This window comes from Macaca mulatta, chromosome 4 (assembly GCF_049350105.2).
Source record: "Macaca mulatta isolate MMU2019108-1 chromosome 4, T2T-MMU8v2.0, whole genome shotgun sequence".
NCBI classification, from domain to species: domain Eukaryota; kingdom Metazoa; phylum Chordata; class Mammalia; order Primates; family Cercopithecidae; genus Macaca; species Macaca mulatta.
In genome coordinates this window covers 180,117,968-180,134,326 of record NC_133409.1, presented here as the reverse complement: position 1 = coordinate 180,134,326, position 16,359 = coordinate 180,117,968, and the positions used below count along the sequence as shown (strand labels likewise).

The 16,359-nt window shown below is 46.7% G+C and overlaps 1 protein-coding gene across 2 annotated transcripts in view; it reads left to right on the top strand.

The window, feature by feature from the left end:
• The window catches only part of BPHL (biphenyl hydrolase like), a 32,607-nt gene that overhangs the window by 13,185 nt on the left and 3,063 nt on the right, over window positions 1-16,359 (top strand). Inside the window, exons 5-6 of one of the 2 annotated variants that reach the window (XM_015135440.3) lie at window positions 5,368-5,499; window positions 8,390-8,513. In XM_015135440.3, coding sequence (XP_014990926.1) covers window positions 5,368-5,499; window positions 8,390-8,513 — 256 coding nt within the window. The remainder of the gene's footprint in view (window positions 1-5,367; window positions 5,500-8,389; window positions 8,514-16,359) is intronic. The other variant, XM_015135441.3, reaches the window with a different exon arrangement.

The window sequence follows — 16,359 nt, the reverse complement described above, 5'->3', positions numbered from 1 at the left end:
GTTGCTCTGACTTTCCTTTCTTTATGAAAGCAAGAGTCTCTCAGTAGCACGCACTCTTTACTCTCTGACATCTGTCTACTTCCCCTCCTGGCCACCCTTTCTTTCTCATCCCCCATTCTCTCCTAACTTGTGTCAGGATGGCTGTGGCCCGCCAGTCTGCTGCAATAACCAATCCCCCACCATTCACCTCCTCTTGGCTCCTTGTTCATTCTGCAGCGTTTGGGAACATGCTTATGATGTGTGCGCCATCGGTCACGCCCCGCTTCTTGAAGCTTTCTCTGTCTGGAAATTCTTGCCACCGTCTTCTCCCGACTTCCCCTCCTCTCTCAGGCTGTTCCCTGGCTGACACGTGCCTGCACCCCCACGTGGGCCACAGTGTTGGGGTCCTCCAGGCATCACCCTCGGTGCTCTGCTCCCCTCTCACCCTCACACCTGAGTAGCTTCACTCAGCTCCTTGCTTCACCTAACTCCCAAACCCCACATAGTCGACTTGTTGTTTTTTTTAAGAGACAAGTTCTCACTGGGTGTGGTAGCTCACACCTGTAGTCCCAGCACTTTGGGAGGCTGAGGCGGGAGGATCACTTGAGCCCAGGAGTTCAAGACCAGCCTGGGCAACATAGCAAGACCCCGTGTCTACAAAAAATACAAAAATTAGCCAGGCATGGTGGCATGTGCCTGTAGTCCCAGCCATTTGGGAGGCTGAGGTGGAGGATCACCTGAGCCGGGGAGGTTGAGGCTGCAGCGATCTGTGATTGCACCACTGCACTGTAGCTTGGGTGACAGAGGCAAGACCCTGTCCCAACAAAAAAAAAAAAAAGAAAGGAAAGAAAAAGAGTTAAATTCTCACTATGTTGCCTTATTCAACTTTTTATTCAATTTTCTTATCTGGTTGTCTCATACATACTTTAAATTCAGTCTGTCTAATACCGTATTCATGATCTTCCCTCTAGGCCTGTCCCTTCTGCTACATTTCTTGTCTTTATAAATCATACTTATCGGAATATACTTTCTCCCTCAAAATAGTATTTTAATTACTATTTGTTGAGTGCCTGCCATGAGCTAAAGTCTATAACCATGTGTTATCCCTGTAAGATCTCTGATACTCAGCCTGCTTATCAGGTGAAAAACAGGGGCTCACAAAAGTGAGGAAACCCTCCAGACCACATGCCCCACACTGCAGCCTGCAGCCACTCCGCTCCTCTGCTGGGCTCTGAGTGGACCCATCTTGCCCTCCCACACCCCCACCAGGCTCCCGCCAGCCTCGTTGATCCCGCCTGGGCTGATTCTGTGCCTCTCCAACCGGTCCAGGTCTTTGCCTCCTACTAGTCTGCCTTCCATGATGCTCCGAGAGCAATTCAGCAATATGTGCATCTCATGGTATCTTACTTTAAGCCTTCCAGGACTCCCCACGACTTTCGTGATGAAGTTCAGGCTCCTTCACTTTGCTCACGGAATGAGTGGCCCGGCCTCTGCCTCTCCATGTCCCCTCCCCCCACTTTCCCCTCCCAACCACCAGTGTCCAGCCATCCGAGACCACCTGGCCCCCTGCAGCAGGTGGCGGGCTCCAGCCTCCTTGTGTGGGCCCTTCTCGCTCCCTTCCCACTCCTTCACTTGTTTGCTGACTTCCCTTCTCCCAGAATGGCCCAACCACCACTCCATCCTCTAGGAAGCCCTCACCGCTGCCACACCCTCTCCGTTGCCCGTGTGAGCACACAGGCCACTCTGCTGCAGACGGACAGCTGGCTCTTGTACCTGTCTCCTGGGTGTAGGAGCAACAGTATCTCCCCAGGATCTAAGTCCATGAGTGCAATTGCTGAGTGTTGTGCACAGATATACTGCATTACAAGTGACAAATTATTTTCCAGCAAAATAAATTTACACTTCCACCAGCAATAGATGAGATTCCTTAACTTTTACCTCTTCAACAAAAACTTGAAATTCTCAGACTTCTTAATTCACTGGCCAATCAAATGGGTGTCAGATGTTATCTTATTGGGGTCTTAATTTGCATTTCGTATTTCTAATAAGATTGAAAATCTGTGTTTATCCACCATTTGAGTTTCTTCTGTATTATATCTATTCATGTATTTTTATTGGCTAAAAGTTTTTTATGTAATAATTGATACGTGCAATACAGTATGTTTAGGTATACGTATGAAATGTAACAATGAAACAACCCCCGACTCTCCACCCAACTCAGCACCAGAACATGTTATCCCAGTGTTGCTGCTGTGCAGTTTTAAGAAAATATTCTGATCCTAATTAATAACCCCTTTTAGGGTAACTGTGTTGCAAACACCTTTTCACAGTGGGTGGCTTGCCTTTTTATGGACAGAAGTACTTAATGAAATGCCACAATGTTTTATTTTTCTTTCCTTTTTCTTTTTCTTTTCTTTCCTTTTCATTTTTTTTTTTTTTTTTTTTTTTGAGACAGGGTCTCACACTGTTGCCCCAGCTGGAGTGCAGTGGCGCCATCTCAGCTCACTGCAACCTGCTCAACATCAGACTATCCTTCTGCCTCAGCCTCCCAAGTAGCTGGCACTACAGGCGTGTGCCACCACACCTGGCTAATTTGTGTATTTTTTGTAGATATGGGGTTCCGCCACATTGCCCAGGCTGGTCTCAAACTCCTGGACTTAAGTGATCCACCCACCTCAGCCTTCCGAGGTGCTGGGATTACAGGTGTGAGCCACCACGCCCGGCCTCACAATGTTTTATTTTCTCATTGGTTTGACTGATTTTGTTTGGTTTTAGATCCACCAACATGTTTGCCTGTTTACTCACCTGTTCTTTCTTCACAAATGTTCCCTCTAAACGCATTTATCTTCTCTTCTTCCTGAAGTTATTTTTAGAAGTTATTTAAGGGCAGCCTGTTAATGGTCAACTGAGTTTTTACCAACAAGTGTCTTTTCTTTCACCCACCTTTTCTGCAAGTCTGTTTAGCTGAGTGTGGAAATGGAAGCGGAAAATCATCGTCTCCCCCATTCTGCAGTCTTCTGCCTCCCATCGTTGCTGTTGAGATGTTTCCTGTCCGTCTACATGGTTCCTGCTTTGGAGTGATGTGTCTTAACTCTTTGGCTGTTTTTCACATTTTCTCCTTACCTTTGGTATATTGCTGTTTTAATATATTCTGTCCAAGTGCAGATTTCATTTTACTTATCCTGTTTGGAATACATTGCATTTTTGTTTGTGGATTCTTTGATTCATTTTGAAAAACACTCCCACCCATTATTTCTTCAAGTAGGCATCTCGTTCATTCTCCTTATTCTCTTCTGAGACGAGTGGACTTTTGTAGACCTCGTCTTTCCGTCTTCCGTATCTCTTCATCTTCTTGTGTCTGCATGGTGTTCTGCATCATTTCTTTAGATGTCTCTTCCAATTTTCTAGTTTTTCCATCAACTTTATAAAAATCCTGTTTGTTTCGTGACCTTTGGTTAGGAGCTAATATTTGCTTACTCTTAATCTGAAAACAAACAAAACGGTGAGCATACATCGAGAGCGCTTTCCTTCCGAGAAGATTTGCATTTGCTGCTCTTGGGAACTACAGGATCATACCAGGGTGGGGCCATTTTTAGCTCAGCTTAATCCAGGAGTCTCAGGTTGGGCCCCCAGCCTGCCCGTGAACACTGCGTCTCCACCCAGGGCAGGCCTGCCTTGGGAGCTGGCTTACTTCCTTTGCTGTATTTTCAGGGTTCTCTTTCTCATGTGCAGACACACACACGCACACTCACGCTCACACACACACGCACACTCACACACACACTCACACACACACGCACACTCACACACTCACGCACAGTCACACACACGCACACTCACGCACACACTCAGGCACACACGCACACATGCACACTCACGCACACACACGCACACTCACGCACACTCACACACGCACACACTCACGCTCACTCACACACATGCACACACACGCACACTCACGCACACACACTCACACTCACGCACACTCACACACACGCACACTCACGCACACACTCACACTCATGCATACACACACGCACACTCACACTCACGCACACGCACACTCACGCACACACACACACGCTCACACCCTGGTTTCCATTAACACGGCAACTTCAGCAATGCCACAAAATTCTGTTTTGTTAAAGATCTAGTTATTCCCCTGGAAAAAGGCCTTTCAGAGGGTGCGGTCTGCCATACAGCCACAAGCAGAAACTTGTGCGGGGCCGTTTTACTAGCCATCTTCACACTGTCTTGCTTCTCTCTCCCTTACCCCCACCCCCAAACGTTTTCTTCTTCCCACATCTTCTCCCCACCTCTTCACACATCTTCTCCCCACCTCTTCACCCTGTCTCTAGTACCTCACTCAAGTCTTTTCATTCTTGTGCAGAGCAGTTCATCCTCTTCAGCCTTTATCTTCAACTCACACGGGGCCTACCTCTGAATTTTTAAGCCAATTAGCAGAAGCAAAGGCAGGCACCAGGCACTGGCCTGTAATGGGGGGTCCTCCCTCCTCGGAAGGGAGTTGTGATTGTCAATAGCAGTTTTTCCTCTATTTGGTGATTTGAATTCACTAAGCACACGGTGAGTGCCTGCCAGGCGCCTGACGTTGTCCGGGACCCTGTACGTATTGTGTTCATATGAGTTCATGCCATTAGTGTTATATTTCTTCCATGGGTAACATGTAGCTCTCAGTAAGCAACATTTAATATGCCCAAGAACATTAGAATCTTTACTTACCACAGTGTATTTAAAGAAATATGGACAAGATTGGCCTAAGGAATCGTATTTGTTGGTTCATGTTAAGGGTTGTTTTTAGCTATTCTTCCCTACTAATGAATCATCTACAATATAGTTTGAAGTTTGGTTCTTAGCCTTTTACACCCATATTTCTTCAGTAGCAGAAGTTAGAATGAATACTTTGTGTGCATTTTTCAATGTCGATACAAATGCAATGCAGAAAAAACTCCTCTTTTGCAAATATTGTCGCTCTTACTCAGGTGACCCTGTTAGGGTCATATTTTCTTTTATCTTGTTTCTTTAAAGGAGAGCAGTAAGTGCAGCTCTTAATTTCATTCACTTGGTAAGCACTGATTTGTGGGCCTGTTTTGTGGGAGGCACTAGCGTAGGCCCTGGGGTACAGTGAGGAGCAAAGCAAAGTCCCTTCCACTGCACCTGGTCCTAGTGGGAGGCAGGCACTCAGTCATGGGTCCAGAAGGCACTGCAAAGCAGCAACCAGGGCTAAACCCGAGCAGAGGGAGGAGGGAGGCATTCCAGCAGACGAGGCAGTGAGCGCATGGGCTCAGAAGTGGCTCTTGCTCGGAATACTTAAAGACAATACTTCAGTATGAAACTAAATGTTTCTTTGCCTACACTTCTGTTTTTCAGGCATCCGAGATGTTTCTAAATGGAGTGAGAGAACAAGAAAGCCTCTAGAAGCCCTCTATGGGTATGACTACTTTGCCAGAACCTGTGAAAAGTGGGTGGATGGCATAAGACAGTTTAAACATCTCCCAGATGGTAGGTTACTGGGCTCGAAGGGCTCTCTGCCTGTTATAGAGGGTGCGCGAGTTCCTCCCCAGTGTTCCAGAATTGCTCAGTGATTCATGAATCTGCCCATCGCCCTCACACGCTCATGTGTGAACAGAACAGAGAATACTAGTTACTGTGTACTGTGCCAGTTCTTGTGTAGTCAATCTGGCTTAACGTAGAGATAGGGCTGCACGTCCAAAGGTTCACATTGTTGAGTCTTTAATAGCAGACTGTTCTCTTTTCCTTCTTATCCTTGGTGTGTGTGTGATGACAAAATAATTACCCAGAAGCCTTGAACAGTTTCTATTTTCTAATTCCAGAATGAGTCATTCGAAAATAAATAGACCACAATATGTACAATATTTTTTCCTTTTTACACTTTTAGATGTGTCACCCCACAAGGACACTGTTAATGTTTAATCTCAATGGAGTTAATATGAGGAAGAAAATATAATTTTTTCCCATCTTCAGAACTAAGTGATATGACCTTAACTATGAACAAATATCTCCTATTCTTTTTTTTTTTTTTTTTTTTTTTTTTTAAGATGTAGTCTCACTGTGTCGCCAGGCTGGAATGCAGTGGCATGATCTCAGCTCACTGCAATCTCTGCCTCCCGGGTTCAAGCGATTCCCCTGCCTCAGCCTCCCAAGTAGCTGGGACTACAGGCATGCACCACCATGCAGGCAATTTTTTTTGTATTTCAGTAGAGACAGGGTTTCACCATGTTGGCCAGGATGGTCTTGATCTCCTGATCTCATGATCTGCCCACCTTGGCCCCCCACAAGTGCTGGGATTACAGGCCTGAGCCACCACACCTAGCCTCCTATTCTTTATCTGAAAAATTACCAAGATTTCCAGTTAAAGTAAGAATTGACATCTTTAAGAGAAATTCTGAATTATAGTTTATTTTCATACAGCTATTTATGTTTATAATATCATTTTTCTTTTTCTTTTTTAATTGCTGAGAAAACAGAGTAGCTGAGATCTAATCTTGGAGTGCATTGTTACAAAATGGTTGTGATTGAAGGACCAATTTGATCTATTAGGTAATCATTTCCTGCGTGAGTCATCTGCCAGAACTTTCACAATGAAAAGGACGTTTGGAAATGTTACTCTTCTGGTTTGAGTTGAAAGCAGCAAATATATCAAATATATGCCTTATAATGCTCCTGTTCAGATGCAGTATCCTCCCGTGGAAACAGGCCCTGGAAATCTCTGCTCTGAAAACAAAAAATAAATGCCATAAAGCAATGTTTGAGACAGTTCTCCATTAAAGAGGGCATATTTGTAAAATGTAAACTTTTATATTTTATTAAGAGAGTAGTGAAAAGATAGGAAGATTTAAAGGTGGAAATAGGGTTAAATCAGCAATTCAAAAATACGTTCTTGATACAGAGGCTGCAGCAGTGTATAAACTCTCTCACAGCGAGGCCCTCATGCTCTGTCCCCCTTCTGTGCTGGCTAATTTGGTAGGAGCCCTGTTTTCCTCACTGTCCTCTCAGGTTTGTGGATGCTTGGTATAGCACAGGGATTCATTGCACGGCTCTGGCGTGCGATGGGCCGGAGTGTGCATTCTGGCTGTGCCCCTGGCTTGCTGTTAGAATGGATCTGGGCAGGTAACTTCGCTTCTTGAAGCTTCAGTTTCCTGTCTGTGACCTGGAAAAGCTGTTGTGGGGATTAAATGAGATATGATCTGTTCAGCTTTGGTGCAGGATCAAAGACAGAGTAAGTGCCTAATGAAAGGTTGGCGTTACTGTTATTACAAAAGTACTTAACAGACAAACATTTTTATATGCTGAATGAGTTAAAACATGTAACTACTGGGTTTAACAGATATGAAATTGTGTAAACAGTTCCTGGTACAAAGTGAGCACTCAGGAATATTGACTTTGATCATCACATGATGAAGCAGTTGGCCAGTGTGTGTCATCTCGGGACAGGAGAGGGAAGTGTCAGAGACCTGGAGAAGTATTTCCCTAGTCACCGGGTCCCCTTCTCACTTAGCAGGCGGGGACTTCCCACTGAAGAGGAGGGAAAGGCCCAGGGCAAGGCAGGGCAGCACTGCATTGTGGGGGCAGCTCCCAGCCTTCTCAGAGCTGCAGCATCTTCTTCTTGACACACACGGAGAAGGGAGGGAGGGGAAGCAAAGAGCTAGCTTAGGGATGCCCGAACCGTAGAAGCAGCTCTCCTGTTAGCCCCACGACAGGCCCCGGGAACTAGGATTGTTCCTGTTTGTGGCTGAAGCTCCCAGTGGTTAAGGGGCCACCACAGTCTCACAGAGGCAGGAAACTGCAGTACAGGGACTAGGGCCCAGGCTGTCCATCATTGCCTCCGGAAAGTTCTCATAAATGGGGGTGAGTCCTTACAGTCTCTCCAAAGGATGTCAGTCAGGAGTGTCACAGAAGCATCAGTGATAAGGCATCAGTGATGTGCAAGTTGTATAATGAATTCATTGTGAGGCTCATATGCTTTGAGGACTGGCCGGGGCCCCTACACTCATCTGAAATGTGATTTCCAGGGAAAAGTTCTACAGGTGTCCAGCACCTACCCCTGTTTTCACATTGGGAACTGCCACTGTGGAATATAGTGGTGGGGTGTATATTTGATTTTCCTACTATTTTATGTGAATTTAAATCAGGCTGCTTATTTACTAGTAGAACTCAGAAACAGGCAAACAAACAAGAAACAGAATCAGAAAAGGGAATCCAAAGAATGTTAGAGCTGGAAGGGATCCCAGGCACGGTCAAATCCAAACCACGGTTTTTACAGATAGGCAAACTGAGGGCCAAGGAGGGGCAGGGCGTGCCGAGCTTTGCTTCCTCTGACAGCGTAGAATGGTTGCACTAAAGCAGATTTCTTGTGCTGTGTATCCTTCAGGTAACATTTGCCGGCACCTGCTGCCCCAGGTCCAGTGCCCCACCTTGATTGTGCACGGTGAGAAGGATCCTCTGGTCCCGCGGTTTCATGCCAACTTCATTCATGAGCACGTGAAAGGCTCGCGGTAAGTCCTGTCACCACCTTCACGCTCCCCCCCACAGAGCCTCGGAGTCAATGGGCAGAGCTACTGGAAGGAAAAGAACCAAGAGGAGTTGGAGTTTTAGAGTACACGGCCCCCCTGTTTGCCAGTGCAGTCAGTAGCACCGCTTTATTTAGGGGACCACGGAGGACAGAAGCCCTGAACTGTGGGTGATTGATAATCGGAAGGAAAGGCACGCTCAGCTAGTCAGCTCTTACTTTTATGAGTGGCAAACATGCTCATAGGTGCTAAGTCCTGTCACTTGGTAATAGTTCAGGTTTATTTCCATCAGTATTAACCGAAATAATTTCACACAATTTAGGAATTTTCAGTTTAGTTTTTTATCATTATGAAAGCACTGACCACCCAATTTTAAAAAATCTGTTAAACCAAATTTCTGATGTCTGCTGACAGGCAGCGCCACTCAGCACGGCTAATGGTAGTGTTCCCTGTCCCGAAAGCCCTCTGGCCAGCCGGGAAAGCAGGCACAGAAACAGCTCCACTGCTTCCTTATCACTCTGTTCTGTGGTATATTTAACAACGGATTTCTCAGAGAATTTGTAAATGAGGATAAAAAGTTTCTGTTCCATAATAAAATACAATTACCATAAACCTTTATAATCTCTATATCCATAATGGATAATGCTATATCCATTTAGCATTTTTTAAGTTAAAAGGCATCTCTTTATTCCACACATTCCTCCTATGCCACTTCAACCATGAATCAAAAATGCACATGAGCCTGTATAACAAATAATTCATGTGGTGAGAGCGTAGAGTCAGTGAAGAGCAAAGGTGGGAGTTAGGCAGGATTATTTTGCGGGTGGACAAAGAGGTTTAGTGGAGAAGTTATTTATTTTTTTTGGAGCTAGAGTCTCGCACTGTTGCCTGGGCTGGAGTGCAGTGGCGTGATCTCGGCTAACTGCAACCTCCGCCTCCCGGGTTCAAGCGATTCTACCACCTCAGCCTCCCAAGTAGGTGGGATTACAGGTGTACGCCACCACGCCCAGCTAATTTTTTGTATTTTTAGTTGTAACGGTTTTTGCTATGTTAGCCAGGCTTGTCTCAAATTCCTGACCTCGTGATCTGCCTGCCTTGGCCTTCAAAGTGCTGGGATTACAGGCGTGAGCGACCACGCCTCACTTGGAGTTTTTAAATTGATATAGTAGGGGCTGGGCACAGTGGCTCACACCTGTAATTCCAGCACTTTGGGAGGCTGACGTGGGCGGTTCACTTGAGGCCAGGAGTTCAAAACCAGCCTGGCCAACGTGGCAAAACCCCATCTCTACTAAAAATACAAAAATTAGCCGGGCATGGTGGCAGGCGCCTGTAATCCCAGCTACTCAGGAAGCTGAGTCAGGAGAATCACTTGAACCTGGGAGGCAGAGGTTGCAGTGAGCCAAGATTATGCCACTACATTCCAGCCTGGGTGACACAGTGAGACTCCGTCTCAGAAATAAATAAATAAATAAATAAATAAATAAAAATAAATGTATTTAGTAGGCAATAAAAGGTATTTTCAAACTAGACTTTACAAAATTATAATACTAAGTCATGGTCATGGTACAAAATTCCAATAGTATACTTTCTTATTAATCCTTGCAAAAGTTTTTTTTTTTTTTTTTTTGTTGAGGTGGAGTTTTGCTCTTGTTGCCCAGGCTGAAGTGCAATGGCGTAATCTTGGCTCACTGCAACCCCTCCCAGGTTCAAGTGATTCTCCTGCCTCAGCCTCCTGAGTAGCTGGGATTACAGGTATGTGCCACCACGCCCAGCTAATTTTTGCATTTTTAGTAGAGACATGGTTTCACTGTGTTAGCCAGGATGGTCTCGATCTCCTGACCTCATGATCCGCCTGCCTCGGGCTCCCGAAGTGCTGGGATTACAGGCATGAACCACCACGCCCAGCCTGTAAAAGTTTTTTGTGCAATCTCAGTTTTTGTGCTTTTGATTGTGTTTGTTTGCAGTGTGCAAAGTGGTGTCTCCATATAGCACTTAATATTTTTAAAGGTATTTTTTACATAGTATCTAGTTATAGTTTGTGACACACTTATGAAAAAAATTACCCATTTTACGGGTGAGAAATCACGGCTGAGAGATGTTAAGCAATCTTTCAAGGCTGCATAGCTAGTAAATAATGAATCTTAGATTTTTCTCCTAATATGGTGCTTTTCCACCATAGTACAGCTGCCACTTCTCTCTTAATATGTACGATGGTAACGTGCCCAGAATAAGATACCAGGTGACCTGGTTAATTGTCTTCCAGCTTCAGAAATGACAGGTTTTTCACAGTGACATACATAGTAAATGTGGTATGTGCCCTTAAACAGCCAGGTTCAATTAAAGTCAGTCTACAAGAACGTTTAATTTAGGAATTAAAGTTTAATTTAAGCCCATCTCCTAGCAACAGAATACATCAGTATAGGAGAAAAACACCCTTACTATGCAGATATTAATTGTTTTGGTAGACTATTTTATGGAAGATCACTTTCTTAAAGCAATATTCTGTGGAGGACATAGGTTGAGTATAAAGTGTTATTAGCAATGACTGTCGAAAACTGGATTGTAGCGCCAGGCACGGTGGCTCACGCCTGTAATCCCAGCACTTTGGGAGGCCAAGGCAGGTGGATCACGAGGTCAGGAGATCGAGACCATCCTGGCTAACATGGTGACACCCCGTTTCTACTAAAAATACAAAACATTACCCGGGCATGGTGGTGGCAGGCGCCTGTGGTCCCAGCTACTCAGGAGGCTGAGGCAGGAGAATGACGTGAACCCAGAAGGCAGAGCTTGCAGTGAGCCGAGAAGAAAACTGGCTTGTATTTTTTACTTATTACCTTCCTCTGCTGTAAGAGCCCTTTATGTTGGGCATGAGCCTACCTAGAATGTGGTTGGTTTATTTTGGTATCCGCAAAACGAAGGCAGATTCCCTGAGTACCAAAACCCGGCTGTCTTGTGTGCACATCTGACAGCCATCTGACAGCAGGGAAACAACTTGGTGTAGCAAGCTTCCAGTGAACTGGATATTTCATTGCCTTGCGAGGTACTTTTGTTTTTTTGACATAGGGTCTCACTCTGTCACCCAGGCTAGGGTACAGTGGTGGGATCATACCTCACTGCAGCCTCGAACTCCTGGGTTCAAGCCATCCTCTCACCTCCCAAAGTGCTGGGATTACAGGTACAAGCCACCATGCCCGGCTGCCAGGTACACTTTTAATTAAACTTAAAGGCACAGGCCAGGCGCGGTGGCTCACACCTGTAATCCCAGGACTCTGGGAGGCCGAGGTGGGCAGATCACCTGAGGTCAGGAGTTCAAGACCAGCCTGGCCATCATGGTGAAACCTCGTCTCTACTAGAAATACAAAAATTAGCCAGATGTGGTGGGCACCCATAATCCCAGCTACTCAAGATGCTGAGGCAGAGAATCACTTGAACCTGGGAGGCAGAGGTTGCAGCGAGCCAAGATCACGCCACTGCACTCCAGCCTGGGCAACAAGAGCCGAAACCCTGTCTCAAAAAAAAAAAAAAAAACAAAAAAAAACACTTAAAGGCACAGACATCCCTTCCCAGATTTTTACCAAGAAATACAGATTATGTGTAAAGCAAACAGCAAACTGCCTTTCTTGCCTCAGAAGGAGGCTGAATAAAGGGTGGAGTTGCTCAGCAGGTCTGCCTCCAGCTTATGTTAATTTTCTCTTTCTCTCCTCTCTTTGTGGTAGAAGAAAAATAAGAATCGCTTATTTTTATTTTAAGCAAAGAGGCCTTAGAGATCACTCAAGCTCAGTGGTTTTAACATGTGTTTTTAGTCGATTGAAGCCCTTCCTCTAACAAGCTCTTACGCCGAAGTCTGAGATACGAAACACACAGTGAGAGCTGCTCAAACGACAGCGGTGACAGCAGGCTTTGCCTTTCTGCCTCCTGTGTCCAAATTTTCTCTTATAAGTACAGCAGTCGTAATAGATTAGGACCTATTCATGTGACTTCATTTCAAATTAGTTACCTCTTTAAACACCCATGAACCAGCGCAAGACCTGTCTCTTAAAAAAAAAAAAAAGAAGGCCAGGCACAGTGGCTCACACCTGTAATCCCAGCACTTTGGGAGGCCAAGGCGGGCGGATCACAAGGTCAGGAGATCGAGACCATCCTGGCTGACACAGTGAAACCCTGTCTCTGCTAAAAATACAAAAAATTAGCTGGGCGTGGTGGCGGGCCTACCCAAAGGAGGTCACACTCTGAGATGCTAGGAGTCAGGATCTAAGCATATCAATATGAGGGGTACAGTTCAGCCCATCACAGTGCTTCTGAGGAGGTGCTCGGATCTCAGGAACCAGATGCCTGGTTCTGGGTGTCAGACTTGGCTGCAAATGATGAGCCCCTCGCCTCTCGCCTCTCGCCTGCAGCCACTCTCCACCCCTCAGCCCTGCCTCTGCCTGCCTGGGTGTGTGCTCACCCCTTAGGCCAGGACTCAGGCAGCTCCTCGGTGAGGCTTCCTTGCCTCTGCCTGCCCCTCCAGTTGCTCGCTCACCTATCTGAGGTCATGTGGCTCCTTATTCATACCTTTTTTCTTCTTCTTTTTTTTTTTTTTGAGACAGAGTCTCACTCTGTCACCCAGGCTGGAGTGCAGTGGCGCGATCTCGGCTCACTGCAAGCTCCGCCTCCCGGGTTCATGCCATTCTCCTGCCTCAGCCTCCCGAGTAGCTGGAACTACAGGCGCCGCCACCACACCCAGCTAATTTTTTGTATTTTTAGCAGAGACGGGGTTTCACTGTGTTAGCCAGGATGGTCTCGATCTCCTGACCTTGTGATCCGCCCGCCTCGGCCTCCCAAAGTGCTGGGATTACAGGTGTGAGCCACTGCACCTGGCCTTCTCTTTTTTTTTTTAAGAGACAGGTCTTGCACTGTCATCCAGGCATCCAGGCTGGAGTGCAGTGGTGTGGTCACGGCTCATTACAGTCTCCTGAATAGCTAAGACAACACCATTATTAGTGTAGGTATATGGGCATATTTGGGTTCTCCAAAGAAATAGAACCAACAATACATATATGTGTGTATGTATATATAGGTAGAAAGAAAGAGATTCATTACAGGGAATTGGTTCATGGAGTATGAAAGCTGACAAGTCCCAAGGTCTGCAGAGTGAGTTGGCCAGCTGGAGACCCAGGAGAGCCAAAGGTGTGGTACCAGTCTAAGTCTGAAGGCCTGACAGCCAGGAGAGGTGATGGTGTGGTTCTAGTGTGAAAGCCAGGAGGCTTGAGACCCAGGAAGAGCCAATGTTTCAGCCTGAGTCCAAAGGTAGGAAAAAGCCAGCATCGCAGATTGAAGGCCACCAGGTGGGAGGAATTCCCTGTTCTCAGCCTTCTTGTTCTCCTCAGGCTTTCCGCAGATTGGAGGAGACCCACCACACTGGGGAGGGCCTCTGCTTCACTCAGTCAGTGGATTCAAATGCTAACCCATCCAGAAACACCCTCATGAACACACTCAGAAATAATGTTTGACCAAATATCTGGGCACCCTGTAGCCCAGTCAAGTTGACACAAAGTGTACAGTCACAGGGTGAAGGGCTGAGAGATGCCATCTCTACAAAGGTCTGGGCCTTGTGTTGGGTTCACACAGGGTGTGCTGGCAGCGAGGCGTCAGGGTGTGCTGGGATGTCTGTGCAGTGGCCAGTCCCTGTCCTCTGTGTGAACCACAGAACGGAAGGAAGTACCTCTTTCTGCAGCTTCCTTGGCTGTTCGGGTCTGGCCGCCGGCGGTAAGATGGCCCTAGTCCTCCCAGGCCGGCCAGTGGGAGCCTTACCGTTTGGTGGAGTGAAATGAATTGGCTTAGGTGGAAAAGATTCACACCAGTGACAATGGTTCATTTTCAGCTCCATAGAAAAGTGAAGCCAGGTTCTGGTGGGGAGGTGGACGCTGCCGGCAGGCAGGGCTGCAGCTTCCACTCTGTACTGCCTCCAGCCTGGACGCAGTGGTTCGCCCGCTCCTCTGCTACTGCCCCAGGTGACAGTTCCCCGCCACTGGCATCCCAGCCCTGCTCTTCCCAGGTGCTGCTTTCAGCTCCTCCCAGCTGCTGCTCAGGTGGAAGGGAAAACCGTCAGCTCCGGACACTGCTTGTGGGCTCATGACAGGATTTACTACACAGAATTAGCCAGTGCTTATCAAGTTGAGTCCTTTGTATTAATATTTCAAACAGTGTGGTCTGAACCTTTCCAGACAAATCTTACCTAAGATTATATTAAAACCACTCTTAAGAGAAGAAGCCTGCAGTTGGAGGTGTTGTGTTAGCCAACAAATGTAGATTAATTGTGCTCCCCTGAGTCAGTCATTGTTTAATGTGCTGCACAGGTTAATACCTTAAGGAATTCTGCACATTGTAAAGTGCAATACAAATACACTAATAAAATAACAGCAGACATTTGTTAAGCTTACCACGTACCCACAGACCCTATGCTGCATACGTTGAATCTACTATCTCATTTCATCCTCAGAATGATTCTGCGGGGTAGATTCTGTTACTGTCCGCATTTTCCAGATGAGGAATTGTGACTCAGGGAGATGGATGTAGCCTGTCAGTTCGGACCCTGTGCTGGTTAGACAAAACATGTCCTGGCCCCATAAAGCCAGTGTTTTCCTCCCGCGATGATGCCTCCAGTTTACATCCAACTGTCAGAGGAAGAAAGCTTTCCTGCAGTCCAGGGCCTGACTAGGTCCCCACAGTCACAGCAGACTTGGAAAGGCTTTGTCCTCCACACACCACTTAAAAGCACCAACCCAGCAGCCCGAGGGTCCTCTAGCAGCCCACTTTAAGCCGACACACTGCCCAGAAAGTAGCCTCCGGGGCAGTTTTGCATCTAATGCTTGTGTCTACTGCTTGAGAGATGGTTGCATTTGAGAAAAGGAGCTCTCGGTGAGCTGTTGCCTCCACCATCCCCAAATGCCTGGTCAGCCCTAACTAGAGGAGAGCCTGTCCAGCCAGGCAGCCCCCAGCTTCAGCAGCAGCAAGGAGCTTGTGGTTGGCCCACCATTACCTTTTTGTTTGTTTGTTTGTTTGTTGTGAGATAGAGCCTTGCTCTGTTGCCCAGGCTGGAGTGCAGTGGTAGGATCTTGGCTCACTGCAACCTCTGCCTACTGGGTTCAAGTAATTCTCCTGCCTCAGCCTCCCCAGTAGCTGGGATTATAGGCATGCACCACCATGCCTGGCTAATTTTTGTATTTTTAGTAGAGATGGAGTTTCACCATGTTGACCAGGCTGGTCTTGAACTCCTAACCTCAAGTAATCCACCCACCTCGGCCTCCCAAAGTGCTGGTACTACAGGCGTGAGCCACCGTGCCTGGTCTAGTACCTTTTTCTTAGATGGTGCTTTCTAGAAGAAGCAGAATGAAAAAGGACAATATTTAGTTTCTGAATAAAAAGGGGCTACTGGCAACCAGGTTTGGATGGTGTCAGAAGGAATGCCTGAAGAAGTGACATCCATGTTGCTGCCCAGTTTCACACTGGAAGATATGCTGTGCAAAGATCCAGCGGCCTGCTTTGGGTTCCAGTTAAAACAAAAGTGTGAAATACTGGCACTCTACGGATTACAGACTTACTGACAACTTTATGGATTCATAGATCAAGTTTTGTTACATTGATCCAAGGTGAAGACACGCCACAGCGCATTACTTGTGGCCTTGTTACTGTCTAACTCCCTGAGTTACAGGTGAAAGTTCAGCTAAATGGCCGGGCGCGGTGGCTCACGCCTGTAATCCCAGCACTTTGGGAGGCCGAGATGGGCGGATCACGAGGTCAGGAGATCGAGACCATCCTGACTAACACAGTGAAACCCCGTCTCTACTAA